Source organism: Solea senegalensis, linkage group LG11 (assembly GCF_019176455.1).
Source record: "Solea senegalensis isolate Sse05_10M linkage group LG11, IFAPA_SoseM_1, whole genome shotgun sequence".
In the NCBI taxonomy this organism is placed as follows: domain Eukaryota; kingdom Metazoa; phylum Chordata; class Actinopteri; order Pleuronectiformes; family Soleidae; genus Solea; species Solea senegalensis.
Window position 1 is genome coordinate 7,193,909 of NC_058031.1, and position 14,363 is coordinate 7,208,271.

A 14,363-nucleotide genomic window follows, 5' to 3' on the forward strand; every position below is an offset into this window, starting at 1 on the left:
TCATATGAAAAATTATTCCCCGTGGAAATTGTTGACTTTTTCAACATGTTTGAACAGGCAAACATTTGATCCTCAGAAATGGTGCCTATTAATAAAAATGATGTACTTCAAAAAATGACACACAAGCTGTAAAAAAAAGACAGATCAGACATGGTAAAAAAAAAAACCATATGTACGTCAGCATTTATCAGAACTTTGCATTTATGAATGAGGCGTTTCAGATGTAGGTGCCAATCTTCTTTAACCCTGTCACGTATTGGGTCTGCTGTTCCCTTTGCTTATAAATTGTGGTGCCATAAAACCAAAATCTAAGGCCTCTAGAAGGTTTTTCAAATCATATGAAATAAATCCGTCACTTGACAACAAAAGGCTGAAGCATGCCAAGCAAATTTAGCCCAAAGAAACTAAAAGTCCAAAAGAAACTGCAACTTCAGCACAGGATCTGCAGGTAACTCATGCAACTGTCAAACTGAAAACTGTCAAAAATTTAAGTTCCCTAAATTTAGACGATTATAGAGTTGAATGGTCATTCTCAGCTCTTGGCTCAGGCAGTTTCCTGCTTTGCCTGCCTTGTTGCAGCCAAGACAAAACCAGCCATTTGATGTATTGTGTTGTGGGCAGACGTTTTAAAGATAAAGGCTCATGCTACCTGGCGCACGGTGGTGATGGATATGTTAGATTTGATCACTGTCCCAGGAACTGGCCAGTTTTCTATTGTATCAGAGAATGCTTGAAGAAAATGAGACTTTAGTCCCTTTTCCACCAACATTTCCAAGAACTTTTATTTGCAGGAACTTGTTTACCTGGTGGAAACAATTCCCGGTAATGTGTGTGGTTTGCGTTTCCACCACACGTCCTCAAAGTTCTGGAAAATGTATTCACGTCAGCCACATGACGTAGTCCATGCCCAACAAGCCCGTGTCATCAATTGTGCGACACTATCATAATAACTTTACACTTAACGCCAGGATGGAAGACGCTCAAGTTGTTCTGTTGCTCCTGGTGTTTTACTGAGTAATAGTGATGGTGGCGTTGCCTTCGGAACCATAAATAAGTTCTTTTTTATTTCGTCTTCTTTTAAAGGTAAACAGCTGTTTACCTTTAAAAGAAGAGTATGCCTCTTTGGGGTCGAGGGAAAGTTTTTCCCCTGGGTAATTTTGGTGGAAATGCGCCAAGGGTTTTCAAAATCCCAGGTAAATGAGAAAAGTTCCTGTGGTGGAGAAGAAGCTTTTCTGTCCAAAAGTTGAAGTGGAACTGGAAGTTAACCTTTCAGTCGGAATAATGATACAGAGCGCACCAGAGAATCCACCAAGGCCTGACTCAAAAAGTAGAAATGCAGAGCTTTGGCATGACCTATTAAAATCCTATCATATAAATATGCATATTCATACTGTATTTCAATTAGGTAAGTAAATGAAATTATTATTATTTTTTTTTACAAACTGACCAAAGTAATATGGCAATTGACCAGGAAATGTTTCCAAAGAGTCTTTGGAGCTTGAGACACACCTGCCTCTGAGCACTGATTAGGAAATTAGGGTCCAGAATTAGGGTTAGATTAGCAGAAAGAGGCAACATGTTTTAAAAAAACAAATATTTTTGGGATTATTGGGTAATGATTTAGATGCATTACAGAGCTATTGAGCAGATGAAGAGCAGCAACCTGATGTATGAGGAATAGATTAGAAATGAAGCATGTAACGGAGTAATCTTCCCGACTGAACTAACGCGACAGCTTCATATTCTGAATTCCGAGTAAAAATCACCATTTTATTATTATGTGTTATGATGTAGTGGGCTACGAAGCACAGAGCAAAGCTGTGGTGAGGAAACTCCTTTGGTTCATGAGCTTGGTGAGCAATTTTCATCTCGGGGAATGTGGGCACTAGGTTTGCGTCGGTTAATGATTTTAAATGACACACCTGTGTAAGTGCCACTTGCTTCACATCGTACAGTTCTCTGTGACCTGCTGTTATTACCAATGAGACTAATCTAGCTGCGGCTCTCTTGCACACCCAGGCACTCTTTTGTGAAGCTGTGATGTTTAACCGTAATCCGTCAAGGCGGAGTATTTAGGCTGTTATTTTGAGTTTTATTGCGAGTTTATTACTCCTGGGGCAGAACTCAAAAGTTCCAGTTTCTTTTCAGCTCTGTTGAATGTTTGCATGCAAATGTTAGACCTCGGCTTCAAGCACAGGCTCACAGAGCCAACGTCTTGGTCGCACAGACTGACAGTCTTACTAAACCAACCTTCGTTCTGACACGAAAATGTTTTTCACACAGCCATCAGCGATCGCTGAAACATCTGCAAACCTTTTAGTGAAATGTTAAACTTGGGTCTTAGCAGAACGAGCACATGCGAACTGGACTCTCTGGATAAAATCTGACCTTGCAGCTTTTTTTTTTTTCTCTTCTTGTTCCGTCCTGCATAAACTGTTATTTAGAAATTTCCACATGTGTTTGCCCAATGGTGTTGTCATGGGCATATTGGATTTGCTTTTGTGATGCAAATTTTCCAGACTTAAGTGAATGCTGCCCCTGTCAGTGTCCTCCTTTCCTCAGCTGTTGTCATGTCCTCCATGAACAGGCAGATAAAGTCAGTGTACTAAAGCCCTGAGGTTTAGATGCAGGTCATTTCCCAGCGGGATCAGCCGACTCCTGCCGAGGGTTTGTGATAAGAGTGGTTACTGGAAGCTATGTAAACCTTTTTTAAGATGCCCATCCCCTGTGTGCAGGGCGTTAATCCCAAACACCTGGGCCAGTTAACTGGGATTTGGTGGGATTAGGGGCTCCACCACGCAAACCAGATCTTGTTCAGTTCTATTCTTTATAATTCAAACTCAGTCCAGCAGTTGCACAACAGTTCATCACTGTCCTAAGTGGCGACTGCTTGTGACGTCACAACGAGAATCTGAACTCCAATTTTGAAGCCGCCACACAATTTGGACAGTGACATGTTGACATTCTGCAGCAGCAAGTCATTCGCATCCTGGCTCCTATTGAACAATACCAGCTGTCAGTCACAAGGGTGTTCACTCATATGTGCCGATCTATTTTCCTCTCACAGAGTCTTATCAGGGCCACGCGGTTGGTGTAGTGGTTAGCACTCCTTTGCCTTTGCAGCAAGAAGACCTAGGTTCGCCAGAACAAGGGTCTTTCTGCATGTTCTCGCTGTGCATGGGTTTTCTCCAGGTTCTCCGGTTTCCTCCAATAGTCCAAAAACATGCAGATTTGGTAAATTGGACAGTGAGTGTGAGAGTGGATGGTTGTTGGCCCTGTGATGGACAGGCGACCTTTCCAGGCTTTCACCCTATGTCAGCGAGGATTGGCACCAGTGTCCCCTTGACCATCATGTAGAGGATAAAGCGGTAGAAGATGAGTGAGTGACTGACAGAGTTATTTTTACTTCCTGTTTGGCTTGGGGAAGAACCCTGAAGACTATGCCCATTTGAAAAATAGGGCCACTTGTGGCACTATCAACATTTCAAAAAATGAACGACACACTCGTCAGCATATTTATTCAATAAAGTGTAGAGCAGACTGTAGGGTGAGTGTTTGGTCCATAAAATGTCAGAAAATGTTGATTTGTGTTGCCCAAAAACCTCGTAAATGATGTCTTGTTTTGTCCGGAAAGCAACATTTTTCAGTTTGAGTGATTTATTTGTCAAGTGGAGCAAAGTCACCAGAAAATATTCACATTTAAGATGCTGGAAAAATCAGGAAGTGTGTTTTAATTATGAGGGAAAAAAAACCACAACTTGAAAATCAATGATGAAAATAGTTGACGATTAATTTAGTAATCGATTAATCATACCTTATTGACATTGACTGTGATGGTCTGATTTGTTTTTTCTGTTTTTATGTGTCTGGTTGATCAGGTTTTTTACCTTTTGTGTTCTTGTGTGTCTATACTTTTACTCATGTTGGACAAATACAGCACAGCCGTGGTATCTGTGGTATAAATGTAACAACAGTTTTGAGCTTCTGTATTTCCGGTCTTATCAACTCACCATCGCCTCCTCTCTTTCTTTCCTTCTTTCTCTCTAGATGTGGATGAGTGTGCAGAGGCACTTGACAACTGCAGCATCGATGCCATCTGCCAGAACACCCTGAAGTCATACAAATGCATCTGCAAGTCGGGCTATAAAGGGGATGGCAAACACTGCGAAGGTAAAAGTGCGGCCGGATTAATGCACTCATTTTCACCTGTGGTTGGAGGCATAAACTTCTGCTCCCGTCTGTTGAAACACGGCCCGGATTTTCACTGAACACTGAATTAACAGCCACATTTTTCTCATGCTGGATTTTTTTTTCTATATCGCGCCGCACATCAGCCCCTGGGCCAGTGACAGGCTTGATAAGAGCTTCTGTCTCACTCGCCACAACTTATTAAGACTTTAAGACTCTTTTAAAGAGGGAGGAGGGATGAGGGAGCGGAGTGGTGGACGGAGAAAGGGGGAAAGCCAGGTGCGGAGTGCTCCTTTGTGACAAGATGAAATGAAGCAGTAAATTTCCTGCACATGTTAGAGGAGAGAATTAAGATAGTGGCTGAAGTGGCAGTCAGAGGCTCTGCCAAGCAGCCGAGGATATTTCCACAGCCAGAGGCAGGCCTCGTAGACACAAGTCTGTTATTCTTGCCTCTTTCACTGTGCCCAAAGCCTCCGGATCATTATATCCCGCAATTTTTATTAGTATTATTACAAAACCATATTTCTCTGTGCCATTTTTCCCCCCCTCACTATTATTATTCTTTCATTTACTTGACTGCGTGTTTTTCATGGCCTCCTGCCTGTGGGTTATAAAAGTTTGCTTTACTGACTCTATTGTAAAATATATGCAAGGTTGGGTTTCCACTGAACTGAAGTTTGGCTGATGGATCGGCAAGGCTGTTATAGGCTTGTTTAAGAAAAAAATGATAATTCAAAAAACAACATTGATAAAGCATAAAGAAACACAAACGTTTTTAAGTGAGTGGTTATAAGATTTTAGGAGTCCAGCTTTCAGATGTGCCTGTTGAAATTAAACATTTCTCTCATTTTCTCGTGCCTCTCCAACCTTCATGTCTGTGAAGTGGATGATTTAGATGAGAGTTTGATTGATCTAAGAGCGTTGTTCTGTGTAAACTGTAGCTGTTGCCAGCATCTGTCTGAATGAGTTGAGGCTTGGTGGTCTCCTTTTTTTTTTCTGTGATTTTCGGGTCTCCTTTTCAAGTCGTTATGATTTGTGAAGAACCTTTTTTTTTTTTCTTACGTGCTTCATCTGAACAAATATAGCAGTAAATGATCATTTACTGGATTTATTATGGTAATTTTTATTTCATTTTAAATGGTTTTTTTTTATTATCAACTATATTGACTCTCTCATTCCGATCGTTTTTCATACTGGCCATTATTATTTTTGGTTTGTTCACTCTCGCTGGCTGTTTCACACAAAACAAAAAAAAAACTGGCGTATTGATCGATGTATGAATGTTTGAATAAACCCAAGCAAGACGGATGTGACACAGCGGAAGATTGAATAAAAACCACAGTCAAAGCTATTGTAGCATCATCAACCTGGTGGGTGTTTCAGGTTTAGTCGGAAAGTGATTGGCAATTGTGTGCTGTGATCACAAAGATGTGTGGGAAGTTAAGAGGCGGAGAGCAGCAAAGTGTTTGTTGCACTCTCATCCTTCTGCTGTCGTGTCCAATTACGCTCTGTGTGAGATGGCCTCAAAAGGGAGCTGAACAACTGGGATCCTCTGCCCTAAATGGGACAGTATGTGCTGAGTGGAAAGTGTGCTGTGTTCTCAGTTCACCTGGTCTGGGTCTCCTCAGTATATGGGCCCCTCAACCATCATCGTAACCATAACAGACAACTCCTCTCAGGCTGTCATACCAATCAGCACTCTATCTTTATCTGTCAGCCTCGGCTTGTTTGAGTGCATTTTGTTTTCCAGTTGTAGCGACGACGACTCGTGAAGTTTAGGGCTCATTTTTCCTGCCAAATTTATTTCCAATTTATTTTTTAAGTGTCCAGGAATGTGTGTTTTTTTTTATATTTTATTGGACACAGATGATTCAATATCCTGCTAACATTAAAGTTCCACATGGAAATCTGCAACGTCCTCGCATGAAACTAATTTAAGACCATCCAGTATGGCATAAAACCTGAGTATTAAAAGGAAAACAATAGAGAAGCTACTAACAGGTAACAGTAACATATGAACCTATAACCACAGCTGTGGTCCCATGCCTGTTTACTCCAAGTGCTCTTAGAGACTGCACAAAATAAAAATAATGCTGCTCTGTCCTCCACATCTCAGCTGACATAGGGCAAAAGGCGGGGTACACCCTGGACAGATATTACTAACAAATATTCACCTACTGTAATGCTGAGGTCGGACTGCTCTTCCACCCACAGTCTTAAACCTGCCTCTTGATTATTTCACATTTGAGGTCTCCGCTCACATCCTTGTCTTTCCTTTCTCTGCAGATGTCGACGAGTGTGCAACCGAATACAACGGCGGCTGTGTGCACGAGTGCATCAACATCCCGGGAAATTACAGGTGCACGTGTTACGACGGCTTCCGCTTGGCACATGATGGGCACAACTGTCTTGGTGAGTATGTGTTTAAGTGGTGGTGTCTAATGATGGTGTTCAGTCTGGAGAAAGGGACGAGACCATAAGCAACTTTAAAGACAGTCTTTGTATGTGTGACAGTAGCTGAACAAAAATGACACATTCTCCTGTAAACAATCATGTGTAGGCATTTAACATTAACGTGGGAGACTCACCCTTATAATTAGAGACCGAGGAACACATAATACATTTTACAGTTGTAAAAATTGCATTGTTTTGTGTGTGTGTTCTTGTATGGCTATCCTCGAGAGGACCAAAAAACTTATAAACCCTAGGGAGTAAGGACATTTTGGGAAGTGAGGATTTTGGGCTGGTCCAGACATTCTATCACTCCCTAAAAGAGCTTTTTGAGGGTTAAGACCTGGTTTTAGGGTTTGAATTGGGTTTAGGTTATAGTTAAGGTAAGGGGATTTTGTTGTGACGGTTAAGGTTAAGGTAAGGGGCTAGGGAATGCAAATAAACAGCCCAAACATGACTCAGCTAAAGTGCTTTTTTTACCTGTACGATACTGACCGATACAGATTCCCATCCCTGTGTGTGTGTGTGTGTGTGTGTGTACTTGTGTTTGTTGCCTCTTCTAGACATTTTATATCATAAACTGACCTTGTCAGGACCAGACACAACCTCCTCCTAATGATGCAGAATCTCATTTCTGAGGAACTGCGTAAGTTAAGTTGTAAAATTTGAATTGTGGTTAGTTTAAGGTTAAGGGTTAGGCGTTAACTGGCTATGTTATGGTTAGGAATAATGTTTTGGTTAAGGTGTTCAAATGAATGGAAATCAATGCAGCGTCCTTAAAAGAATAAAACTATCACACAAAACGTTGTGTGATAGACGTTGTCATTTTCTGCAGCTGGGTTAATTATAAAGGGAAATGTAATGTAAATGGATTTTGTCAAGAGAGCGTGTACATTTAACTGCAGGTGCCAAAATTCAAACTGACATCACCCATGTGGCTGCATTAATTCTCCTCCTCACGTGTATAATAACACATCATGTATGGTAATATATGTTTCAGGGCTGAATTGAGCTCTTATTAGGCCCCTGCTTCTGATATTAGCTACTTCCTTGTGTCACATAGCAGGTAGTCCCTGGATGTGTTTTTGTAAAAGTGAGAAAAAAAAAGACCTTTTTGTCACTACACACAAAAAAAAGCTGAATTTATGAAGAGCTTGACCCTGAGCTGGGAGCTCTGCGTAAGCTATCAGCCGACCGTACTTTCCCATGGTTTAATATTTCACCAGTGTGCCATTCATATAACTTGACAGAGAGTGAATTACACCTAAAATGTTATGAAATGAAGGGAGAAAAAAAAACATTGCTCTTCCTGCAGTCGGACGCTGCTAATCATAGAAATCATCAATCCCTCTCCATACCATTCTCTCTGTCTTAATGTTTGTTCCCCCATCGAAGCAGCTTTTACTCACTTAGTTTTTTATAATGAAACTCCAAAGTCGCATGGTGCTGCTCCTCAGACATCGTCTCCGTCTTGGTTACAACCTCAGCATCACACGTTTCACTTGATACTGCAAATCACAGCAAACCCTTGTAGCTGCTGGGAATTGGTTGTAGAGTAACGGACGGCTTTCTGCAGCAGGAGAGGTGATGATAGAAAAATCTATCAGCACTTAATCATTCACCGTGAAAGGGCCTTTACATGCCGGCACACAAGGCAACACGACTCATATCAGACCCTCAGTTGCTTGATGAACTCAATTTAATGCTGGGATTAAAATACACAAGAATGGAGAAATCGGGCATCTTTAGATCAATAATAAACCTGCACTGACTTGACAATGTCACATGTTTTCTTATGACATTTCAGTCTCCTTGTCTCTTGTCTCGCTCCCTCACTCTCTATTACTTATCCTTGTAAAGCGGTGCTATTTTCCAATCCATTTAGCAACGGCGTTCAGTTGTGCGTGGACCATTTGCTTTACCCTGGATCAGCTCCTGCCTTGCGTGCAGGTGTGTCGTCGCAATATGTGGCTGCTGCTGTTGCATCAAAGAGTTGCATCCATTGATCCTTTTCATATCATTTGTCACTGTGAAACACACACACACGATCAAACACAGACAGGTTTTTTTTTTCCCTCTGACTTCTCGTAAAGGACAGAAGTGTGTCTTTGAATATATTTTGTGTTTCTGAAGATAAGCACCTTATTGTGTATTAAACCAGTAATTCTTTTGTGCATCTAGCGCAACAAATGGGGCATAATGTCTCTCCAGTTGTTATACAATAGCTGCAGCTGTCAAGTACACATTCAGGTATTGCCTTGAGCCCTGAAAGGACTCGAAAGACTTAATTTTCTTTAAAAACAATCTTATTCTAATGCCCCTTCTCTGATGAGCTAAGGGAATAATCCCCAGCACAAACACAAGGGAGGAGAGAAAGAGGTAGAGCTGGGGTTTAATTCTAAGGCCCCAGCTTCCTCTTCCAGTTTTAAGCTCCTTTTTTGGCCCCTGAGAAAAGATTATTCTCTTTGGTCCTGGGGTGCAGAGCCTAAACGGCTGGTTCCCAGACAAGGTCAAACCCTAAGAGCCCTTAAAAACCAGATGTGCCCGAGGCTGCACAGGAGGAGCCATTCACCTGATCCTCAAAAAGTTCACTTCCAGTTTCGAGTCTGTGATCTTTGATATATTTACCCCTTGTTGTTTTTCCACCAAGCTCCAATTATTTTATTTTATTTCCTCAGTTTTTCATGGCAGCATTGCAGTATAAATTCTTTGTGGCACAACATTACTTGCTGCTCTCAGCCCTCCAAGGCTTTTCTTTAGCCAGTTGGCATCTTTGTTGAGTGACTGTCAGCTCAGGGACATGAGTTAGGTCGGTGCACACGCATCCCTGCCGATGTCGTCTTTGTTTGCTCCCTGTCGCACGTGCTGCACCGCTCCTTGTAATTGGACGTTTTGGCAGCATAATGACACGGGGCGGTGGCAGAAGGCGGCGGAGCATGAAGCAGAATGCTCGCTTGTGCGTCGCACGGGGAATGCTCTGGTTTCTGAAGCCTCCCCTGTCTGCCTTAAACCCCACAACACTGTCAGGAAGTCGGCAAGGTGGAAGCAATGCAATATCACAGCACACTGCTCTGTCTGTGCAGAGTGAGACGTCGCTTCACTGTATAATTTACCGCACAGAGAGCTTTTGTACCGTCTCAAAACTCACACGAGGAGGTGAAGCATATAAGAACTTGATTACATCTTTTAGAACTGTCATTACTATTATCATGAGGGTGGGATGGTATTTAATCACCTCATTCTTTCTCTTTCGTGGCGAGGCTGTAAAGGATTTTTCGAGTCTTAGGAAAAACAGAGGAATCAATGTCAGTATAATCCAAAACACACATCCTTTTTACAATGAAAACCAGATGCAGGAAAACTGTTAGTTCCCCCGCTGTAGCACCACCGTCCCCACATTTATGACCTACGTGTTTTGGTTGAGGTCCGACAGAAACCCAAATACCCTCTTATCATTGCAAGTGCATTAAACACTCAAGTAGCTTAATATCATAAGCATCTGCACAAATACTCCCTGTCCTCATAACCACAAATCACAACATTTCACTTCTATCTGGAGCTGTAGAGACAGTTATTTTCTTATGCTCCCATAAAGTGGAAAGGCCACAATAACAGCAGCGTTAACGTGATTCTGAGACTGACGGGCTTGAAGCAGACGAGATGTTCCACGGAGAAGCTGTTGAAAGTTTTTTGTCATTGCTTTGTTTACTTTGCTTTATATTATTAATTCATCACATGTTGCTCATTTAGCTTGAGAGCTGATTTGGGGACTGCACATACATCGCACACATGCAGACACACACTTATGGCTTAACACACCGTGTTCCTTTGATTTTTATTGACCAGCACTGATTTGGTTTGTATTGATTCAGCAGAGCTCAATTCCCCATGCAATTTATAGGGAAATGAATGCCCTTTTACTTTCACCTTCCCCAAAGACAGAACATGATCTATAACACGAACACACCATCATTGCTTTGCATCAAATCCACTTTTCAAGAACAGCCTTGGTGTAGAAACTATTAAAAGTTAGTCAGTCAGCACTAGATAATAGTTTTTAGTTCATTTTATAGAATTGTTGTTTTTTTGCCAATCACATTGAGAATGGGAAAATCTTGATGTATCATCAAACGTGTCGTCTCTGAGTGGTCGCCCTCTGAGCCTGTGTCCCCGTGTCTGTAGTCCTTTGGGGTTTTGTTGCAAGGTTGACCAATCAAACAGGAGGTTTCAGGCTGATGTATTATTGACCTGGTTCAGATGAGGGGGGAAAAGTAGTCATCAAAGAGTGTCACGCTGATTTGCTCTGCAGCCTTTTAAAAGCATTCCTTTTAAATGCATTGGCCACTCTTCCATGGCAGCGATGATAACCTCCGCACCCCTCACTCCAGCAGAAAATGTCTCATCCTTGCCTGGATGGGGAGATGCCTTTAACTTCCAACTTTGACTCCTGGACATGTAGGTTTAGTCCATGTAAAGATGGTCTGGTTAGCTCATCTTCTGTTATAGCCAGAGGGTTTCAGGATCGTACAGATCGCTCAGCCGGGGGCTGAACACTAAGCCTTCCCACTTCAATGATGCAGGCACAGAACACTCTGCACTGTCCCCAGTGAGCAGTCATGTTATTGTTTTGACATGCACGGATTGGGTTTGGACACCAGAGTCTCTATAGTTCAGAGGAGAGGAGCTGGAGTGATGAGTTTAAGGATGGATTTGGGATAGGCGCATTAGCCTACATCAACACCATCTCAATCTCTTCTCACTGGATTGTTCCTTCTCATGCACCATGAACTGAACAATTCCAGCTGCACCCAGGGTTTTTGAGGGAAACTCAACACTGACATTGGGTTTAGGGATGCAAGCATGCAGTAGACGGGGAGCCATCAGACGTCAGCACACAGCCTCTCGTCTCCTTGGCATAAGGCTGTCTCACCAAACACTTATTCTCTGGTTTTGTTTTTAAAATACTTCCAGACTGAACCGAGAAAGGGCATGATGAGCATGATGTAAACTTATAGTTGTTGTTTTTTTATTAAGGAAAGAATTTAGCGAGAGATTGGACCTGGAGTCTAATTCTGTGCTTATATAAGTGGTTACCTGGGAGATGGGCCTAAAGTCAGAAGAGTATTATTTCCATCGAAGCTGCTCAAGTTGTATTTATGTAAGCGCATGAAAATCACATGTAGCTGCTGACTCAAGAATCAAATGTTACCATAAACAGAGATTTTATTCGTGTTTGCTTAGCAGATGTGAATCAGCTGTATTCGATGCAGTGGGTCAAACAGTTAATAATGCAGCTAATTAATACTGTGAGTGTGTCTTAATTTCAGCATGTTGTTGTTCTGCAGGTGAACATTTTTATTTATTTTTTTAGCATTTTGCAACATGCTTCATTTATAGAAACAGCATCTGTAGGCCACATTCCCTTTGCAGACTCCTGCAGCCTGGGTTCAGACCTGGTGCCTTCGCCTGTGAGTGGCCGATTAAATACACAGAGAAAAAGGAAACTGTGTAATCCAGTTTAAAATGAGAGAGGATCTTATTTTAATTGAAGCTGGCCGTGTAATGTGCCACGTGTTAGTCACTGATGCTCAGCGAAGCCAAGCCGGTGCATGTTCATTTACCAGAGTCGCGTGCTCGGTCGCTGCAGCCCCCTCCGCAGATTCTGCTCCCTGTCACTTCACATGGATCCGATTTGCTGCCTTATTAAAGCGAGCATGCCTCCTTAAGTCCTGTAAATGAAATGCCTGAGGAGGCGGCTGGAGTCTGTCCACTCACTTGATTGTCTCTGGTCTGTCTCGATGACAGAGACAGTTCTGTCAGATTCAGACAGAAGCCCAGCAGTGGAGTGGATGCATGGTTGGTTGGTTGGTTGATGACAGACGGCAGTTTTTCACTCCTCACTGAAAAGACATTTTTAATAAAGTTAGAGCCGTTTAGCTTTTCTCCTAAATATGTTCAGGAGTTTCTGTAAAGCAACCACGGTGTTTACATGGCTCTAAAGCTCTGCAAAAGACCAAATGTTACATATACAGTCAAGGCTATCTGAGAAACCAGCCGACATGGCCTCTGCAAACATAGCCAATCTCTCTTAATCTCTCTCCGTTTCAACCTTTCATTTTTTTCCCCCCTTCCTCTCCTCAAGTAAAGCAAGGATAGAGCAAAGACACGTCTCATTTTTCAGACGTGAGGCAGCCCTTTTAACTTGATTAAGACCCTTTTTTTTTTCCGACCTCTCAAGAGAATTTTTAAGAAATGTCCAAATAACATGAGCACTTCTTCTGGCCATGCCAGAACCCCTTTCCGCTAGGAAATATTTGCTTTGGACACCAGCCTTGCCCAGCACACAACACAGGGCAATTATAGGAGCTATTTAAACAGCAGAAATCTACTGACAGGCGACGCCTCATTTGAAGGGATAAAGGAATCAGGAAATGAAACCTTCATTGATGCGCTGACGGTATGAAAGAGAAAATTCCCACAGGCCTCCTGGAGGTGGTTGCATATCTCATGGGCATGTTGTGCATGTGTTGAGGACTTTTTTTTTATTTGCCTAGCCTTTACATGTTTACATTTTTGACATTTATGTGTGTGAGAGGTAGATGCAAGTGGAGTTTGTTTTTTTTTGGCCTCAGTAAACAGTTTATCTGCAAAGGTGCAGCTGTAGGTTGCTGGCAACTTTCATCAGCTCACAGGTCTCCTCTCTGTTGCTGCCACTTTCATGATAGAGAGATGAAACCATGGGGTCAACACCAAAGCAGCCACAGAGTTGAATATAAACCTGGTCAGCACTTTCTTTTTCTAAATTGTCCTCCCTTTGATCTGACTTGTAGTCTGAATCTCAACTTTGCTGCACAGAGTTTTTATTTCTGCGCCCTCGTTCACCTGGCTGCAGATTGATGCTTCACCCGCCGTCGACCTCACCTGACATGACCTGACGTGCTGCCTAATCATGGCATGTGCCACTTTGCAAGCACAGTGTTTGGAGAGATTTGGTGTCTGTCTGAATTTCAGTGTGGAAAAAAGTAGAAAGGACAGAGTGAAGTTTAACTTTGCTTGGCTGAGAATTCCCCAGAAAGGAAACTTAATCTGCAGGCCTTCTCAGACTGGACAAATAGACAGTAAATTAGTCTCACATGATGGTTTATTAAAAAAAAATGCTTGTGTATACAGCAGATTATTGATGCATCGAGCTGAGGGATGGATAAGGTTCCATTGTGGTCAGTCTCGGTCTCTGGGGGGGAAGCAGGGGGCAGCTATGTGCTACAGCAAGACATAGACATATATGCGAGACGTTGTGCAAGTTCTTTCATTCTGAAAATAAACACGTTTACCAAAAGATGAGCAGTTGTTCTGCTAATGCTGTTCATTTGCTTCTTGTCAAGTCACACAATGACTTGGAAAAGGTTTTGTGCTGTGAGGACAGAACACTTGGAAATACCCAATTAATTATCACTGGAAATAGAACCAGCAACTGTCGTATGTGGTCAGTTTTTAGGTCTGTGGTAGAATGAGGCCACAGGCAAAATGTTTTTATAAATGCTTGTGGATTCATACAATTGCTTGTCACCTTGCACCCCTAATAGTCTCCCCTCCTTTTCCCATCTACACCCCCCCCTGTCTCATTCTCCTTCCTCTCCCTGCATTCCTCTCATCATGAGGCTGACCGACACTCTTCATGAGCAGGTACTCTGACCCAGGTGTATCAAGTTTCCCATTTGCCATGG

The 14,363-nt window shown here is 42.3% G+C and overlaps 1 protein-coding gene across 3 annotated transcripts in view; it reads left to right on the forward strand.

Annotated features, from left to right (window-relative positions):
• Positions 1-14,363, forward strand: part of scube3 (signal peptide, CUB domain, EGF-like 3) — a 77,816-nt gene that overhangs the window by 17,163 nt on the left and 46,290 nt on the right. For all 3 annotated transcript variants that reach the window (XM_044037301.1, XM_044037302.1, XM_044037303.1), the window contains exons 2-3: positions 4,048-4,170; positions 6,475-6,600. In XM_044037301.1, the coding sequence (XP_043893236.1) occupies positions 4,048-4,170; positions 6,475-6,600 (249 nt within the window). The remainder of the gene's footprint in view (positions 1-4,047; positions 4,171-6,474; positions 6,601-14,363) is intronic.